Source organism: Camarhynchus parvulus, chromosome 1 (genome assembly GCF_901933205.1).
Source record: "Camarhynchus parvulus chromosome 1, STF_HiC, whole genome shotgun sequence".
Lineage (NCBI taxonomy): Eukaryota > Metazoa > Chordata > Aves > Passeriformes > Thraupidae > Camarhynchus > Camarhynchus parvulus.
Window position 1 is genome coordinate 24,633,618 of NC_044571.1, and position 15,572 is coordinate 24,649,189.

Sequence of the window (15,572 nt, forward strand, 5' to 3'; positions counted from 1 at the left end):
TTAAGACACAGAAATAGGTCCCAAAGTATAGGTCCCACACCTTTAGGACCAGTAGTTTCCAGAGTTTTGAGGATCTGGTATGCAAAATAAATAAACAACTGGACTTAATAATTGTATTAAAGAGTCTTACCTTCTCGCCTGGAAGTCCTGGTGGCCCTGGGGGACCCTACAAGACAATACATTTTAGCATCCTCATGTATAGAGCACACTAAGTGGAATAACGTCTTATTCTATGAAAACCAAAAGGCAGATGTTTTCATTAAACCCAGTAAATTAATTTTGCTCTTGCTGTGCATAATTCACAACTTAAAATAAAAAAAAATAGTAACAAAGTGAATCTGAGATATCTCATTAATTATTATAATAACAGATAGATGATAATGTGCTTCCACAGTAATGCTCAGTGCTGCTACCCACAAGAATAACCTCAGCAAAAGTTTGGATTTTGATCTGGATGCTTGGTATGTAGCTTATTTTCTATAAATTAAATTGGGGAAGAGTGGAAAGGATGACCAAGGAGAGTTACAGTCTCTCTCCCACAAAAATACCCACCAAGAGTGCAAGAAGAGAAGAGGACTGTAGGAGCAGCTGCTACTGAAAACCCATGTTGCCTGGTAATTTCTGCCATGGCAGAGTTCAGAAGGTTGAACATGAAGTCTGGAACCACACCTTATCTTTCCCAAATCCCAACCAAGATCTGCTACACACCCCTTCCACAACACTCCTGTAATAAATATCTCTAAGTGAAATGCAAATCACCATGAAAGGAAACTTACTGGCTCTCCTGGAGGGCCCATTGGTCCCATTGGTCCCTGAAACCCTGAAGCTCCAGGTGGACCCTATGAAAAATTCAAATGACATCATAAGAAAGTGATACTTATATGGTAATTTCATGAGACTGATACAATTTTAGTTGAAGCTCACTGCTACTCCAACATCGTTTTCACTTACAGGCAGTCCAGGCTGGCCAGGAAACCCTTTTTCACCTTTTAGCACACCAGGAGCTAAAAGACCAACCACTTCACCTGGATCTCCCTATAATAAGAATGGAAAAATAGTAAGTCTTGAGCATGAATTCAAATACATTCAAACTCACCAGGAGAGGAAAGCTGTAGCTATGCATACTTTGGAATCATTTGGAAAGCTGACTTTAAAAAATCACTTTATTTCTTTTAATTCAGCTGAAACATAGAGATATTAAAAGTTAAGACCTTAATTGCCAAATGTACTCTAAAGCAGCCTGAAGAGATTTCAGTACCAAAACTATCTTCATACCTCATTCCCTGTATTGTAATGGGTAGTCAGAATGATTTTCCCATGACATCTATCACTACTACAGTGTCACCAGACAACTGGATCATCTGGCCTGGCTGCTGAGAGGAGTGGTAACCTCACAATCTCTTTTCCCCTGCTGAGATCTTAATGCTTACACCTAATTTTGACATAAACACCATTTAAGGTGTTCTTTTTCTTCAGGAAAGGAACACATTTAGTCTTTCTTTAGAAAATTATTCTGATTGCCATCCATTTCTTTATGTTCCTTCTTTTTAGAGTAAAAATCATACTTCTCCTGTGTTTTTGCACAAAGTTACAGTATGGTAAGTGATTTTATTTCAGTTCTGTACAAGGCATAAATGTCTAGGGAAGAAGCATCTGAGTACTTCAGGGTTTCTATAATGAATCAATTCTTTCCATGTGAGAGTAAGAGAAATGGACATTTTAATCACTTGGGTTGTCATGTCATTACAAATCTGAGATTACTTTTAGACTTATATTTAGCTTAAAGTTCCAGATAATATCTATTCATTTTAAAGACAAAAGGCTCTTGGGTGTCATTCAGTGCTTCATTCTCCAGTTCACAAAATGCACTCAGATACCTAGTTAGTTAGTCTGATTTTTTGTCTATATGAAAAATGTCTAGTATGTGTTGGATGATTCTCCTGTTGTGAGATATAGGATCTTCTTCCACAAACATCATCCATGATGTATCTTTTTAGATACATGAAATGCCAATATAAAACCAAATGTTTGATTCATAAAACCTATCTAAATTTTTATACCCAACTGGGTGGCCACCATAGTGTTTATAGATAATTAATGACATGTACTACTTCTTTTCTGTTGTAATCCATATAACATTTACCCTTTTAAGACCTGCATGGAACAATACATATGTTCAATTGTTCTAAAGTGAGGAGGTCACCCCACTGTCTTTATTTAGTGGGGTTGCAAAACAGAGTACGAAGTGAAACAAGGCAATACAACTTTTCAGTCCTTAAGTAAAGACTGCTGCTAGTCTTAAAGGGTGTAAAGATCATACAAATTCTTATTGTTAGAAGCAGGACAGAAATACTCTAAGAGTAAAATGTACCTTCATTCCAGGAGGTCCTGGAGGTCCCTGTGAAAAAAAAACAAAACACAGTTGTTGTTTTTGCTCCTCAATATTGTATATATTACATCTTAAACTCAGTATCATTTTCTATAGATATATTTGCATTTCAAGAGCCAGCCTTAAAAAAAAGTGAGTCAAGCAGGAAAGAATCCACTTACTATACTTCCAGTCAGTCCTGGTAAACCTGGGGGACCTACTGGACCTCTTTCACCCTAAGGAGAACAGAAAAATTGGTCTTGTTTAGGGAACATATGCTTGAGGGGCTTTTTAATTTCAACACAAAGATGCTGTTATAAACATATATAAATGTCACCTTTGTGCCATTGCATCCTGGAATGCCAGGTGGACCAGGAGGGCCATCTTGTCCAGGAATGCCCTACATGAAGAGAAAGGAAAGAAATTAGCAATATTTGTAATAATCCAGACCAGATGCCACGACTAAAAGTTTGATATTCCTTGTAAAAACACATATATTTAATACATACAGGAAGGCCTGGGTTTCCTGGGAAGCCTGATACTCCCGGGGGGCCCTGCAATTGAGAAAAACACAAACTGAAATGACAAATCCACAAAACAGCAAGGACAAGCTGCAGCCCAATTTGCATCTCCAATGCTGACAGTAAAAATCAGTAGCATTTAAACCTCCTTGACAAAATAGCTCTAATCTTTAAAACCTCTTAAACATGTCACCTTAGTAACGAACAACTGAAAGCAACCTTTTATATTTCTTTAACTTTTTAAGCAGTAAGAACTAGATAAGAGCCTCGTGTAGAGGTAAAAGGGAATTCACAGGTGTTCCCTTCTCAGAAACACTGTTCTCAAAATGAAATTTACTGCAGGCATCTCTTCATAGCAGAAGATAATGTTAACACACTATAAAGATGCTTCTCTGTCTTTCATATTCTTGAGTGTATCAATACATTCTTATTATCAAAATCCTACCAGGCTGAGATAATTCTTTCTCCTTGAACAGCTTTTCAGTGTAATCAATCAGGCATTTCAGTTGGCACATAATTTTCATACTATCATCTTACTTATCCATGCAGCTTTTCCTAAAACATGTATTATGAGGCAGAAATGATGTATGGGAATCACGAGCTCAGACAGTGTATTTGCTTCTTTCAAACTTCATAATTGCCAAAATACATTTTACTTACTCTGCAGCAAACAAATACATTTGCCAGGAGGTGCCAATTTACATTAACACTCAGGATACCCCAGGTCAACATGAACATCATGGATTGAAATATGGATTTCTTGATCTAGCAGAATATCCTCTCTGTAACACCTCATAAACTGCACTTAATTCAGTGAATTCCATTTGCAGCAGCAACTGCAGGCAAATGGAGAACAAAACTGAGATTGCATTTTGAGAACCTGTGAGCAAGAGGGCATAGCTGAAAATGTATGCATCATTACTGGCCAAGTCATTTGAATCCTCTTTCATCATGACATTAGGAAACGTGAAAATTCTCAGAAAGAGCTTGGCACCTCAAAAAACCCCAAAAGGTATGGCCCTGGCCAATATAATATACTAAAAGAAGTACTATATAAGTGGCCCATTTAACAGAAATGACAACAGGAAGATCACAGACATTCAGAGCCTCTTCTAGCAAAGTTAAGAAATCTTTGTCCCTGGCTTTAATTTGCTCTGTATCTTTTCAGCACATATGTGCTCATGACTGTGTCAGCTTCTCTGCTGGAGTGCTTCAAGGGTAGATGACAAATATAAAGGAGACTTTGCAAGAGGAAATAAGGTTGGTTCATTCTGAAGCTGGAAAAAAGCCTTTTGGTACGTCAGGAAGATATCAGAGGCATACAGAAACCAGTGCTCTTGACACAGTGATAAGTATCAGGTAACAATGCAAATTAATAAAGGTACTGGCTGTCCAATGCAGCAAGAACTTCAAAGGTAAAAGTGAGAATTTTGAAATTATTGTGCAGCTCAAGATCATGTGATTCATTAACTCAGAGACTTCCTCTTGCACTTGAAGGCAGCCATACCCAAAGACATCCGAATTGCAAGGAAGCAAGACAGAACTCACTCTTGTTCCCTTTGTTCCTGGCAGTCCTGGTTCTCCAGTATCACCCTGAAAAGTAAAAGAGACAGCTTTATCTTTTCTTGGGACAACAATTTAGTGAAATCTGATTGTTTTGAATACTAAAGCTGAAGTTCTTACCTTAAGCCCTGGTGGCCCAGGAGGACCTTCAGGTCCTTGCATTCCAGGAAACCCAATCACACCCTGTAGTCCCGGCAAGCCTCTTTCTCCCTGTGTAAAGAAAAAAAAAAAACAATCAGCAACCACAGAAGCTCCTTCTTCAAGTAACTCACATATCCCACTTCTGTGCTCAAGGAACCTGGTAAGTGGCAAGAAGCTAGATGTGACAGCAAAGAGTTCATGTTGGTACTCGAAAGAAGGATTATCATGAATAAAGAAACATTTATGGTTCAATAACAGATTGGCAGGGGCTGAGTGTGGCATAACACAAAAGCACTCTTTAAATATTAGTTAAACCTTTTTTTCTGGATAGCACTCTTCATAGCAGATTTATTCCCCTGGTAACAGGAAGGTCACTTTCCCTTTAATAAAACCTACCTGCATTCCTCCAGAGGTGCAGCTAAGTCCCAGAAGAAAATCTAACAGCTCAAATCAGCAACTAAATTTCTGAAAACCACAAACATCACTGTTTGGTCAACTAGTGTATGAATGGTAAACACCACGCTTCTAATACACCACTCACAACAGCAGTTTTTTGAGACCAGGTTTGTCACGTATACTTGAATTTCAGGGTGGTTCAGAGACAGGGTGCTTCAAGATACAGGATCTTCCCAAGAAGCTGAACACAAAATTGTATTTGTATATGTGTCATCCTTTTGATTCTATTTTAATGCTGTATGGGACACCTGTGCTGTCCCTCTCCCTACAGCTCCAAATGTATTTAAATCAGATTAATCTAGAGGCAGAAAACCTATCCACACTCTAGATCAATACTGCAGCTACTACACATTCAACTATATTTGCACTGCCAGTGAAACCAACAGGAACACTATCTGAATAAAGGATGGGAAACCTACATGTAGGGAGAGGGGGGAAAACAAATGCATGTCAATCCCTGGAAACAGCAAAACAAGCAAATCAAAAGCCACTAGTTCCATGCAGGGAGTAACCAAAGTTGTCCTTTCAAGGCCTGATGTGAAACGAGCAGAAACACTTCATCCTGTCAAAAACTGTGGGAATACTGGATGAATAAAAGGTTAGCGTGAAACTGTGAAAAGAAGAAGTTTTACAAGTTTGGACAACAGCTAAAAACATGGCACCTGCTTTAGGAAATAAAAATACAGCCTTTTTCAAAGGACTGCAAAAAGAAAATAAAATTAACAATGTTCAAAACGCATTAAAGGACAGTACAGAGATTTAAGAATTTTCAGCAAAACAGTGAGAGATGAAATTGCAACTCAATTTAGCGTTTGATTTCAGGATGGTGATTAAGAATAAACTTTTCTCCTGTTTGCTGAGGACAAAGATTCCCAGAAATATGCTGGCTACTTAGAGGTCAGCTGAGGACTGAGCACACATGAGAACATCTGAGTCTTGGAGAGCTCATTTGTCCAGGAAGTATAACAGGCATCTTGCAAAGAAAAAGTTATGACATGCAGAGAGAGGAAACTGAGTGATAAGCAACAGACATGGTGCTATAGTGTCAGAAGATGAGAGGAATCGGAAAATTTGTGGAATTACTGGGCTGATGTTGTTTTTTAGTTCCTTGTCCAGGATTTTGTTAAAATGAAGAGACAAGGGGAAAGAGACTTTATTGATTGGTATGAAGAGCAGGGCCAAGGAGGGAGGGACAAAACTCTAACTGAGATGATAAGAACACAAGGAAGTAAAATCAAAATAGCATTCATTTATTTAAAATTCCTGATAGAAAAAATTATCCTGTGGCTTCTCCTCTCCATCTTCCCACAAAAATAAAATTTTTCAGTATAAGAGTACTTTCTGAGGCAAACAGTTCCTTGAAGTGCTGAAATGGCATGACCTCCTCTATTTAATTCCTAATATTCTTTATCATGGTTTGAGAATCCTTTATTTGGTTTGAGCCAAATCTGAAGCAGTGTCCTAGACCAGAAAACAAAGCAAAACAAAGCAAACATCAGAACAGCTGGAGAAATATGTTTCTAGGTCAGCTGTAGAGGTACAAAGTCCAAGTTCTAAAGTAACTAAACTTGTTTTGAAAAATATTTGAAGGAAGAATGCATCATGATGGAGGTCTCTGAATGAATGTTGAAATAATTAACAATCTGGAATATATCTGTAAAGTTAAAGAGTTTAACATAAACCCATACTTTGACTGGCTAATTTGCACTACTGTCACAAGCATTCTTCTACAAAATCAGTTGTTGTGTCATTCAGATCAGAATTTCCCACTGAACCCTGGGCACTTGCTCTCATGACCTGCTGTGAGATAGGCTAAGGAAGGAGAATACACTCAAGTACAAACAAGAGGGTCTTCCACTGCTGAAGGAATGTACAACATGTGCAAATGAGAAGAAAAAAAGATTATTTTGACAGCCACAGAGAAATATGCCCCCTGTGTACCATAGGTGACTCACATCAGCAATGTGTAACATGGCTGACACCTTCTGCACTCAGTTCTGCCCCTGAGGATTTCACTACACTTTGAACCACTGTACCCTTCAATACAGAAAAATAGTCTTTCCTCCATTCTTAAGGAAAGTTAAAACTGAGGTTTACAGATCAGATTTTCACTTGGTCCTTTAGACCATTCTGGAACTGTAAAAGGGCCTGTAAATCACTTACTAAGGGAATGACTGCTTCAGCTGGCCAAGGAGGTTACCTAAAGGCTTAAAATACATAAAAACTTGCAACTTCTAAGGCAACTATAGCCAATCCTCTTAATGCTATCTTCAACCTTCCAGGCTGCCCTGTCTGAGGGGTAAGACAGCTGGAGGAGCATAACAAGTCACTTTGAGCTGAGATGCATTGAGGTTTCCCTGGAAACATTTTTATTTTCCCTACTTAAACTGTTAGGCCAAGAAGAAAAACAACTGGATATTTGTCCAGAACTTCTGGACAGCCAGTGAAGGTACTGGATGTTCCAAGGCCTGGAAAATATAACTCCTGAGCACGTGGAGGTCTGTACCACCCCAAAGCCTGCAGACTCATGATTTCTCTTTCTGGAACTGAGTTCATTTTTTTGCAAGAGGGAAGGAAACATAAAAGAGACTGAACATTTGAGAGTTGCTGGATCCCTTTCTGCATGCAACCTGCAGGGAATCATGGACTTCCACACTGCTAACACCTCTCCCTCTACTCTGCCTTCCCAACTGATTTTACTGCAAAGTAAGTGCAGAGTAAATAGTCCAAACTAAGGATTGTGTAAGAAGTCCAAATTTCTGCAGTTTTAGGCTACACAATTAATAGGACTTAACTTCTCTATGCCACCCATAGACACTCAGAGAAGTTAGGGCAACCTATTCCACTGAGACCCAGTAGGAGACCTTAGGGATGCCTTCTGGGTTCCATTTCCTTTCTTTACTACAGGTATCAGTCTTCCTCTTTGTACAGCAGCCTTAGAAAAGTAATAGTGCCTTCATTTGTAAGGACTAACAAATAAAGCTTTTACTTTGATACTCTTGCTTGAGTTAGTACAAACTTCCATCTTTTTTTTTTTTTGCATCAGTGATACTACACTAAATTACAGTAAAATTCTAACAGAGTACCTACACTGAACTAGAGAGTACAGAAACTACACTCCTTAAACTGTAAAATCCTATGACTGAAGGGTATCCTAATGTCACTGAGTAGATCAGACCCCACAGACCACTGAGGTAACAACAGTCACATTGCTGCATTCCTATCTGAGGTGGCTTACTTGGAACTGCAAGATCAGATGAAGCTATCACTTATTATGCTGTACACAACAGACACAAGCATGTCCTGAAGATGCCTTGACCTTGCAAGGAAACACTTGTTCTGCTGCATCCTTCCCCTGCTTGCCTGCCTGTTCCTTCCTTCATTCAATATTCCAGCCAAACAGCCCAACAATAAAGTGCTTGTGCTACATTTATGCTGCAACTCATTAAGCACATACACTGCATAAATTGGCAAGCACCAGGTCATCACTGCTACCCCACTTATTTTTTACTCAGCACTGAGATTTCTAGCTGTGATGCATGAAGAGCATGAGACTCTGACTGCAAGGGTTATGTATTGTTCAAGTTCCAGTATTCACAGCTGCAAAATCTTGGCAAGTAATATTGAAAGAGCTTCTGCTTCTTACAAATCAATTCATGAGACTCAAAAATTAAAACAGATGTAACCATGTCATCTGTACCTCTGCTGATTCAATGCAAGCTGTCAGAAAGCACAAAGGAGAACACATTACTCAGCTCACAAAAATGAATATTCTGCCACTCAACTGCTGAAAATGTGGAGGTGCTACGTAAAAAGACAGCAAGTGCTCAGTCACCACTGCAGTCATTTAATAAGCAAAATGCCTGTGTTAGCTCAGCTTTTGTGAAATGCCTTTGCATTAGGTAGTTTAAATTAAAATTGAATGGACTTCTAAGCAGACATGAACCTGTTAAGAGCTGAACTGCATGAGCTGATGGGTTTTTTTTCTGACACCTACTCTTCCAAATTAGCCATGAAGTGCTGTTTGGCACACAGAACAACCGCAGATTGCTAAGCAAGAGAGTCACATAAAGTAAGTCATTTCAGAAGGTTCAGCTGTAATATATCAACAGCTGAGGGGGAGGAAATAATCACCACCCCATTATAAATTATTTCCCCTATTACTTTGCCTAGGGACTACTGGACTGGGAGGTTTTAGGCTTGAGAGACTGGTAACATAGATATAAATCAGCTGCTTCCCAAAGTGTGGGCTCGCAGGGTGTATGTGTCTGTACAAATATGATGTTCTCAGGCCCTCCAGAGACTCAGGCACATGGTGAATAACAACATGTAGAACTTCCCAAAGCCATTTGAAAGATGCTTCATTTCTTAACATTTGCCTCTGCCAGAGATCCCCCAGCAGCTGAAACAGCAGGAGGGACACATGTCTGTCCCTCAGCTGAAAAGGCATACACTCAGTCCAAGGGAAAGATGTCACAAGGCAGCTAAACTAACCTACCCAGCAAAGGCAGCTCTTCTCCTTTTAAAGGGATGGTGCCACCTCACCCTTCTTTACACCACCTGGTATGGTTCCCTCAGCCAGTCCAGCTCACTAAATTTATTCCCTTTTCTCTAGTGAGTGAGTTTGGCCTGGCCTCTGTGAGCTGAGCCAGGTGGCCAGGCAGCTGCCAAAGCCCATGTGAGGAGGACACAGCAGGACACAAGGACACAAGGCGGAATGGCAGCAAGAGCAGTTTCTCACACCAGCACAGTGGGGCTTGCTGGAGCTCCTCCACCACAGCTCCTCAGCTGTGCCTTCACTGCAAGGGAAACTGAGCTGAGAGCCAACAAATCCTTGGCCCTGCCAGAGGGCTGTCTTCAGACCACTGTCACTGCTGATTCCAACATGTTATAAACTCAGAACTCTTCCCACAAACACACGTGCTATCCTGTTCCCAAAAGTTAACATCCATTGAACTGAAATTCTACCAGGGTCACACTTGGTAAAGAAATGCAACTGTTTCAAGATGAAAACTGGCAATACAGTTTCCAAACAGAGTTTAAAAAAAATTTTAAAAAAAAGAGCCTGATTGTTAACAGGAAAAGCTGCCATTCAAAACAGTCATCACACCTTGATGCTCCAGTGTGACCTCATAAAATCCCCAGCAATGGACTGCATGGTTTCTACCCAGACTATCCCCAGCCCTGTGAGAGGTGAGTGCAGGCTCTGTATTTGTTCCTTCCCCTGATGTAACTGCGAGCACTCAGTGAATTGGCTCCAAGGTGTTAGACCAGTAATTACAGCCACAGTGGGAAACAGCACTGTGCAACCTGAGCGTGGCTCTCAAGTCACAGTGTTTCTCTCAACACCCTTTTAAACATGCATTAGAGAATTGTAATTGGCTCAGTGTTACTCAGTGTTACATTAGAGAAGACACAGAGAATAGCCAATTCTTTATTAAAATGGTATTTTTAACCACCAGAGGGAGCACTGGCCCTGAATATCTGTCAGGAATAAAATAAACATGTACAATAAATGTCATCTGTTTGTCCTCAGCTGCACTTAGCATTTTCAGTATTTTATTGAAAGTGTGAGGTGGATATCAGTCAAGCAGAATTACTGCTATATGCTTACAGGACATGCGTCCTCAAATGCACTGAGCATGTTTGACATTACAAAATCCCCACTGCACATTCTTCAGCAGAATCTATCTGCACCATAGCTATACAGTTCTGGAGCCACACAAGTAACAAGCAATTAATTACACAAACATAACTCTGCAGACATGCAAAGAATCTGTGTAGGAGCTCTGTAAAGATCTTGGCTCACCCAGAAGTTTTGGAGCTGAGTTCCTGACAGTATGTGGAGCAGAAGAGGGGCTAGGGCAGAGAGAGGGGGGAGAGTCAGCAAAATCTGGATTCTTGCATTGCCAGGAAGCATCTGAAAGAGCTCAGTCCCATGGAAACATGAGTGCAGCATTTTTGGCATGGCCAGCAGAAGGAGCAGCCATGACAGTTTCACATTGCCTACACTGCTCCACAGCCAGGCTGGCTGAGGCCCTGAGCAACCTCAAGCACTACCAGGGCTGCTCTACACTGTACTCTGACATGTGTGACAACAAAGGGTGACCCCGAGAGCTGCTGAGGAACAGCACTCTCTTCCTCATGACCTCTTTGCCATGGCGTTCATTCTGCATCTCCTTCTCCCTTTGCTCCTTCCCATTGACTTTCTCCTGTGGGACTCCTCCAGTGCCACAGGCAAATGGGCTCTCAGGCTGCATTTGGAGGGGAGGACACTGGGAAGCAGCTATTTGTGGAGCAAAAGGTACAGCCAGTGCTGTACCCTTAACCCACAGGAACCCATACAGGTTCATATACCATGGGGCAGGCACCCTGATCACCAAATCTGTGTTTTTTTACTCCCGGGCAGGATTATACTCTTCTTCCCATGAAAGTATCCTTTCTCAAGGGTCATGAATTCACAGCACTGAGGAACCTCTGCAACTTGATCCAAGATGAACCCAAACCTCCAACAGTGACTCCATTGATATAAATATGTCATTAGAGGGCTTTTCAGGTTTAAGGTTAAGGGACTGAGCCTGGGCCTCTGCCTCCAAAATACTAAGGAACACTTAAAGCAAAGGCATATTTCTGTGGCACCTCATGGCTGTACAGAACATTCCTCAGGAAGCTGCTAAGTGTTTCCCAGGAGTACAAAAATAGAAATAACAATCTTTGATTATCCTTTCCTCTACATATCAGTATCTATGTGCTTAGCTGGTGCTCAAGTGCATGGGTATACAGTGTGTCTCAAAGAAATTCAGAAGCTGAATAAGAAGTAAAGTGAGTGAAGTAAAATTAACATTCAAAAGCCAATCACGGCTATCATTTAATTGGTGCCAAGCAATTGGTTTCCTCATCAATTGTATCAACATCATACAATTTCAGTTAAACCAACTATAAGTAAGAGCTGCTCCCTACATAATTTAGAAGTCTTCCTCATGCAATTCCTCTTCTTCCTTGACCCATAGTTATACTCCTGATTTTCCAAATGCAGTAATCAGTTTTTTCAATGCAGCTGCCCAAAGTTCACATTTTTGGACTTCTTGAGCCATGTACACTCTTACCTCAAGCTCTCAATATTCCTTATATTTGCATGTCTTCGGTTCATTGTGCAATACTGCATTCCAGCATAGATAAATGTTACAGATCCAGAAGCAGCTGGGATGCTGAGGGGGGCTATTTTTTCATAGCATGATGGAGAGCATGGTATATGAAGTACAGAAACAGAAAATGAGAGAGAAGATGATGACTGACAGCAACTAAACTTTATCTTCAGCTGTGGAAGTCTGCCTGCACAGAGTTTGGCAGTTTAACACCAAAGTATGTGGTTCATTGTCTTTTTGTTTAAACTTTTCTTGATCTAAAAAAAAATAGGAAAAAAAGCCCAACACAATAATACAGCTTATGATGTTTCAGAAGGAAGTCACACAAACCTTTTTACAAAGGTACACATGAGGTTCTCCAACTTTGTTTTAGTTTTTAAATCTTTTATCACACATTGGTCAAGGAACCTCTTCTCATCAGCTAGAGTCACTCAGTGGAACAGAAGAACCTCAAAGAACCATTAAGGGAAGAGGATGTTTGAAGGACAAATGTGTTTGCACTGTAAAAAGAAAAAGGAAGTTCTATCACCTGCATACAGGTTGAATCAAAAGGGTGCTATATTTCCCACCCCTTCTAATCATCTGTTGAACACATTAGGTCTGAGTAACTCTTCCTTTGTTTTATTACACATTGTATTAAATCACTTCCAGTGTTGAAGGTCCAAGAATATAAGGGGTAAAAATGTTCCACACCCTTCCTACTTCATTAATGAAAATTATTTAGCATTTGTTTGCATTTGGCATTGTTTAAAGGCTCACATTTAAAGATGAAACAGCAGGGGGGAAAAAAGGATCTTAAACCTCTCTGGGTTTTTAATTTATTTTTGTTCAGATCCTAGACTGGGAATGAAATGTGACATTACATGCAAGTTTTATTCTCTTGCCAAAGGTTTGTCATGGACATATTTACAGAAAATAACCTCTTCCATAAATAGTAAAAACATGGGCAGCTGGTCCTGGACAGTACAGACTGCAATAAAGTTCTCATAATGAGGTACTCATATCTTGAGGGCATGCAACAGACAGCACTATTTGAGACAGTGCTAGTCTAGCTGCTTTTTTGGGTCAGGTTGGAAATGGCATTTCTAAAGATTAAAACATTTTGAAAGTTCCACAGGAGTAAAATATCTTTCCACAAAACAGAGAAAATACTCTGGCTTCTGACTTTTAATCATGTAAATATCACAAGGCAGACAACACTGTGCCTCAAAAGTGTCAATCACTGCTTCTTCACTTAATTGTCTCGACTCAACCAGATCCACTGTGAAACAGACATGACAATATATATTTTTGTAGTACCTCCGGGGTTGTTCAGCCCAAGGCAATAAAGTTAATAAAGCTGCAGTAATTATTAACAATAATGAAAGCAAGTATCTTTCTTAATTTGACATTGTAGAGGATGTCAGTATCTTTGTCCGTAAGAAGTTATGTACTGCTCAGCAGGTGGCTTTAAGGTTTTTCTGACCAAAAAAGGGACAAGGACACGTAAAGAGGCCGGTCAGAATAAAGGCCATCCGTAATGTCTGACTGCCACCCAGAGGAGCCCGCGGGGAAGTGACACAGCCCGGCTGCCGCGACACCGCCAGCCCCGGGCACGGCCCTGCCCTCCCGCCCCTCTCCTGCTCCTCCTGAATGGAGCCCAGCCACAGACAGCGGGCAAAGGCAGGTCTGCTATCTAAAGCTGATACTCCAGAGAGTTTCACAAACACTAGCTTTCCCCTTTTTTGATGAGGAAAACGGTGTCGCTCAGTTCTCCTGCCTTGACATTGATTTCGCTGCATTTAATACTAGTACTTCCTGCAGAGATCCTTTTATAGGAATTTCACGGGGCTGGACGTGTCCTTGCTGGATTTCCAGCTTCTGTTTCCACACTTTCAGACAGACACGAAGTTTGAGTTGAGGCGCTGCGATCACATTCTTAACCCACGATCCCATTAAAGGTGTTGCCATACAGATGGAGGCAGCACTGGTTTCCCTGTTCGTTGCTCGCTGTACAAGCCTTTGGTATTCCTCTCTTTATTTCACCTAACTACTGACATTGGAGCCAGAAGGCATTTTAGACTGCTCCTCTGTACCGGAGTCCCTCCCCTCCATCACCACCACTTGAAACCATTTATTTTGCAGTGTTGCACCCTCTTTCAGACTTTGCTTGCCACTCCAGCAAACCTAACAAAATTAAGGGTTACTAAACCCCCTCAAGGCTTTAAGTATTCTGCTAACTAGCCATGAAATGCTTTTGTTGCACGTGTTTACAGTCAGTGAGAAAAGAGCGAGAGAACATCCCATTTGATGCTGGTGACTGTGCTCACTCAGCTCAGTACACTGTGCACACTGAACTTTGACACAAGCCTTGGTGAGAATTATTTTTGTTGGCATATCAATACATTTAAAAATGTTCCAGATGAACTTCGGTGGAAGCTGTCACATGCTTTCTTTAGGAGCTACAAAATTTATGAGTACGTTTTGCCATTATAATCACTCTTAAATATTCTAAGAGATATAAACATGATTTTCCAGACAGGAGTCAAAGTTTCTTTTCCCTTGGCTTTAGCTTGATTTTGCATTTCTCTTGCTGTTAAAGATTATATAAGAGAACACTTCATTATTGAAAGCTAGTCATTATTTTCATCATTTAAATGAACTCGCTTTGCTACGTTATCAATACTTCAATTAACTATTCTGTAGCCCTTTTTCAGGTGTTGTAGTTACTTGAAAAGAAATGTAAATCCTCTTCAACATCTCTTAAATATGGTTTCCCAACCGGTTTTGCTCCTACTGTGATATTAAACTTCTTTTGTGGCTAAACTAAATATGTTCTCCAGCAGGTTAGAAACTTCTCTGTGTGATAAAGTGCTCCACTATCACGCCTTTTGCAGCTACTTCAGGTTTCCTCTTTGAAAATTCCACTTTCATGCTGCTTCTTACTGTTCTGTCTCCTTCCAGGCATATACTGTTACAAGCTTTGCTATTGCTTCTGCTGGAAGTGGTTTTGAGAACTTTGTATAAAATTTGGCTTTTTACCCTTCCTTAATGAAATCCAAACTTTGAGAAAATCCAGATCTGCTTTTCTGAAGGCCAACATCATATGGCCAGATGTTTTCAGTGACTAATCCTAGTTATGACCTTTCTCTGAAAGCATAAGTCTAAAACCTGAAATAAGAAGTAGCTGAGAGAAAGGAAGCAAACAACTACCATGAGGTATGAGATTTAAAAAAATAAAACAAAAAACCACCAATTTCCCAAACTACTTTTTGCCCTTGGCTAGAAAGACCAGAAAGTGATTTAAGAAGAATACCATATACCACATTACTATGGTTCCCTAGTGATAATTATATACACCCAGGTCACTTCTTGTGGATATTGCTACAGAGAAAATGT

At 40.3% G+C, this 15,572-nt stretch overlaps 1 protein-coding gene across 1 annotated transcript in view; it reads right to left on the reverse strand.

Moving 5' to 3' along the window:
- The window catches only part of COL4A1 (collagen type IV alpha 1 chain), a 117,482-nt gene that overhangs the window by 46,378 nt on the left and 55,532 nt on the right, over positions 1-15,572 (reverse strand). Inside the window, exons 3-11 of the mRNA XM_030962989.1 lie at positions 4,573-4,662; positions 4,438-4,482; positions 2,878-2,922; positions 2,706-2,768; positions 2,551-2,604; positions 2,372-2,398; positions 952-1,035; positions 777-839; positions 131-166 (exon numbers count right to left, since the gene is read on the reverse strand). Coding sequence (XP_030818849.1) covers positions 131-166; positions 777-839; positions 952-1,035; positions 2,372-2,398; positions 2,551-2,604; positions 2,706-2,768; positions 2,878-2,922; positions 4,438-4,482; positions 4,573-4,662 — 507 coding nt within the window. The remainder of the gene's footprint in view (positions 1-130; positions 167-776; positions 840-951; positions 1,036-2,371; positions 2,399-2,550; positions 2,605-2,705; positions 2,769-2,877; positions 2,923-4,437; positions 4,483-4,572; positions 4,663-15,572) is intronic.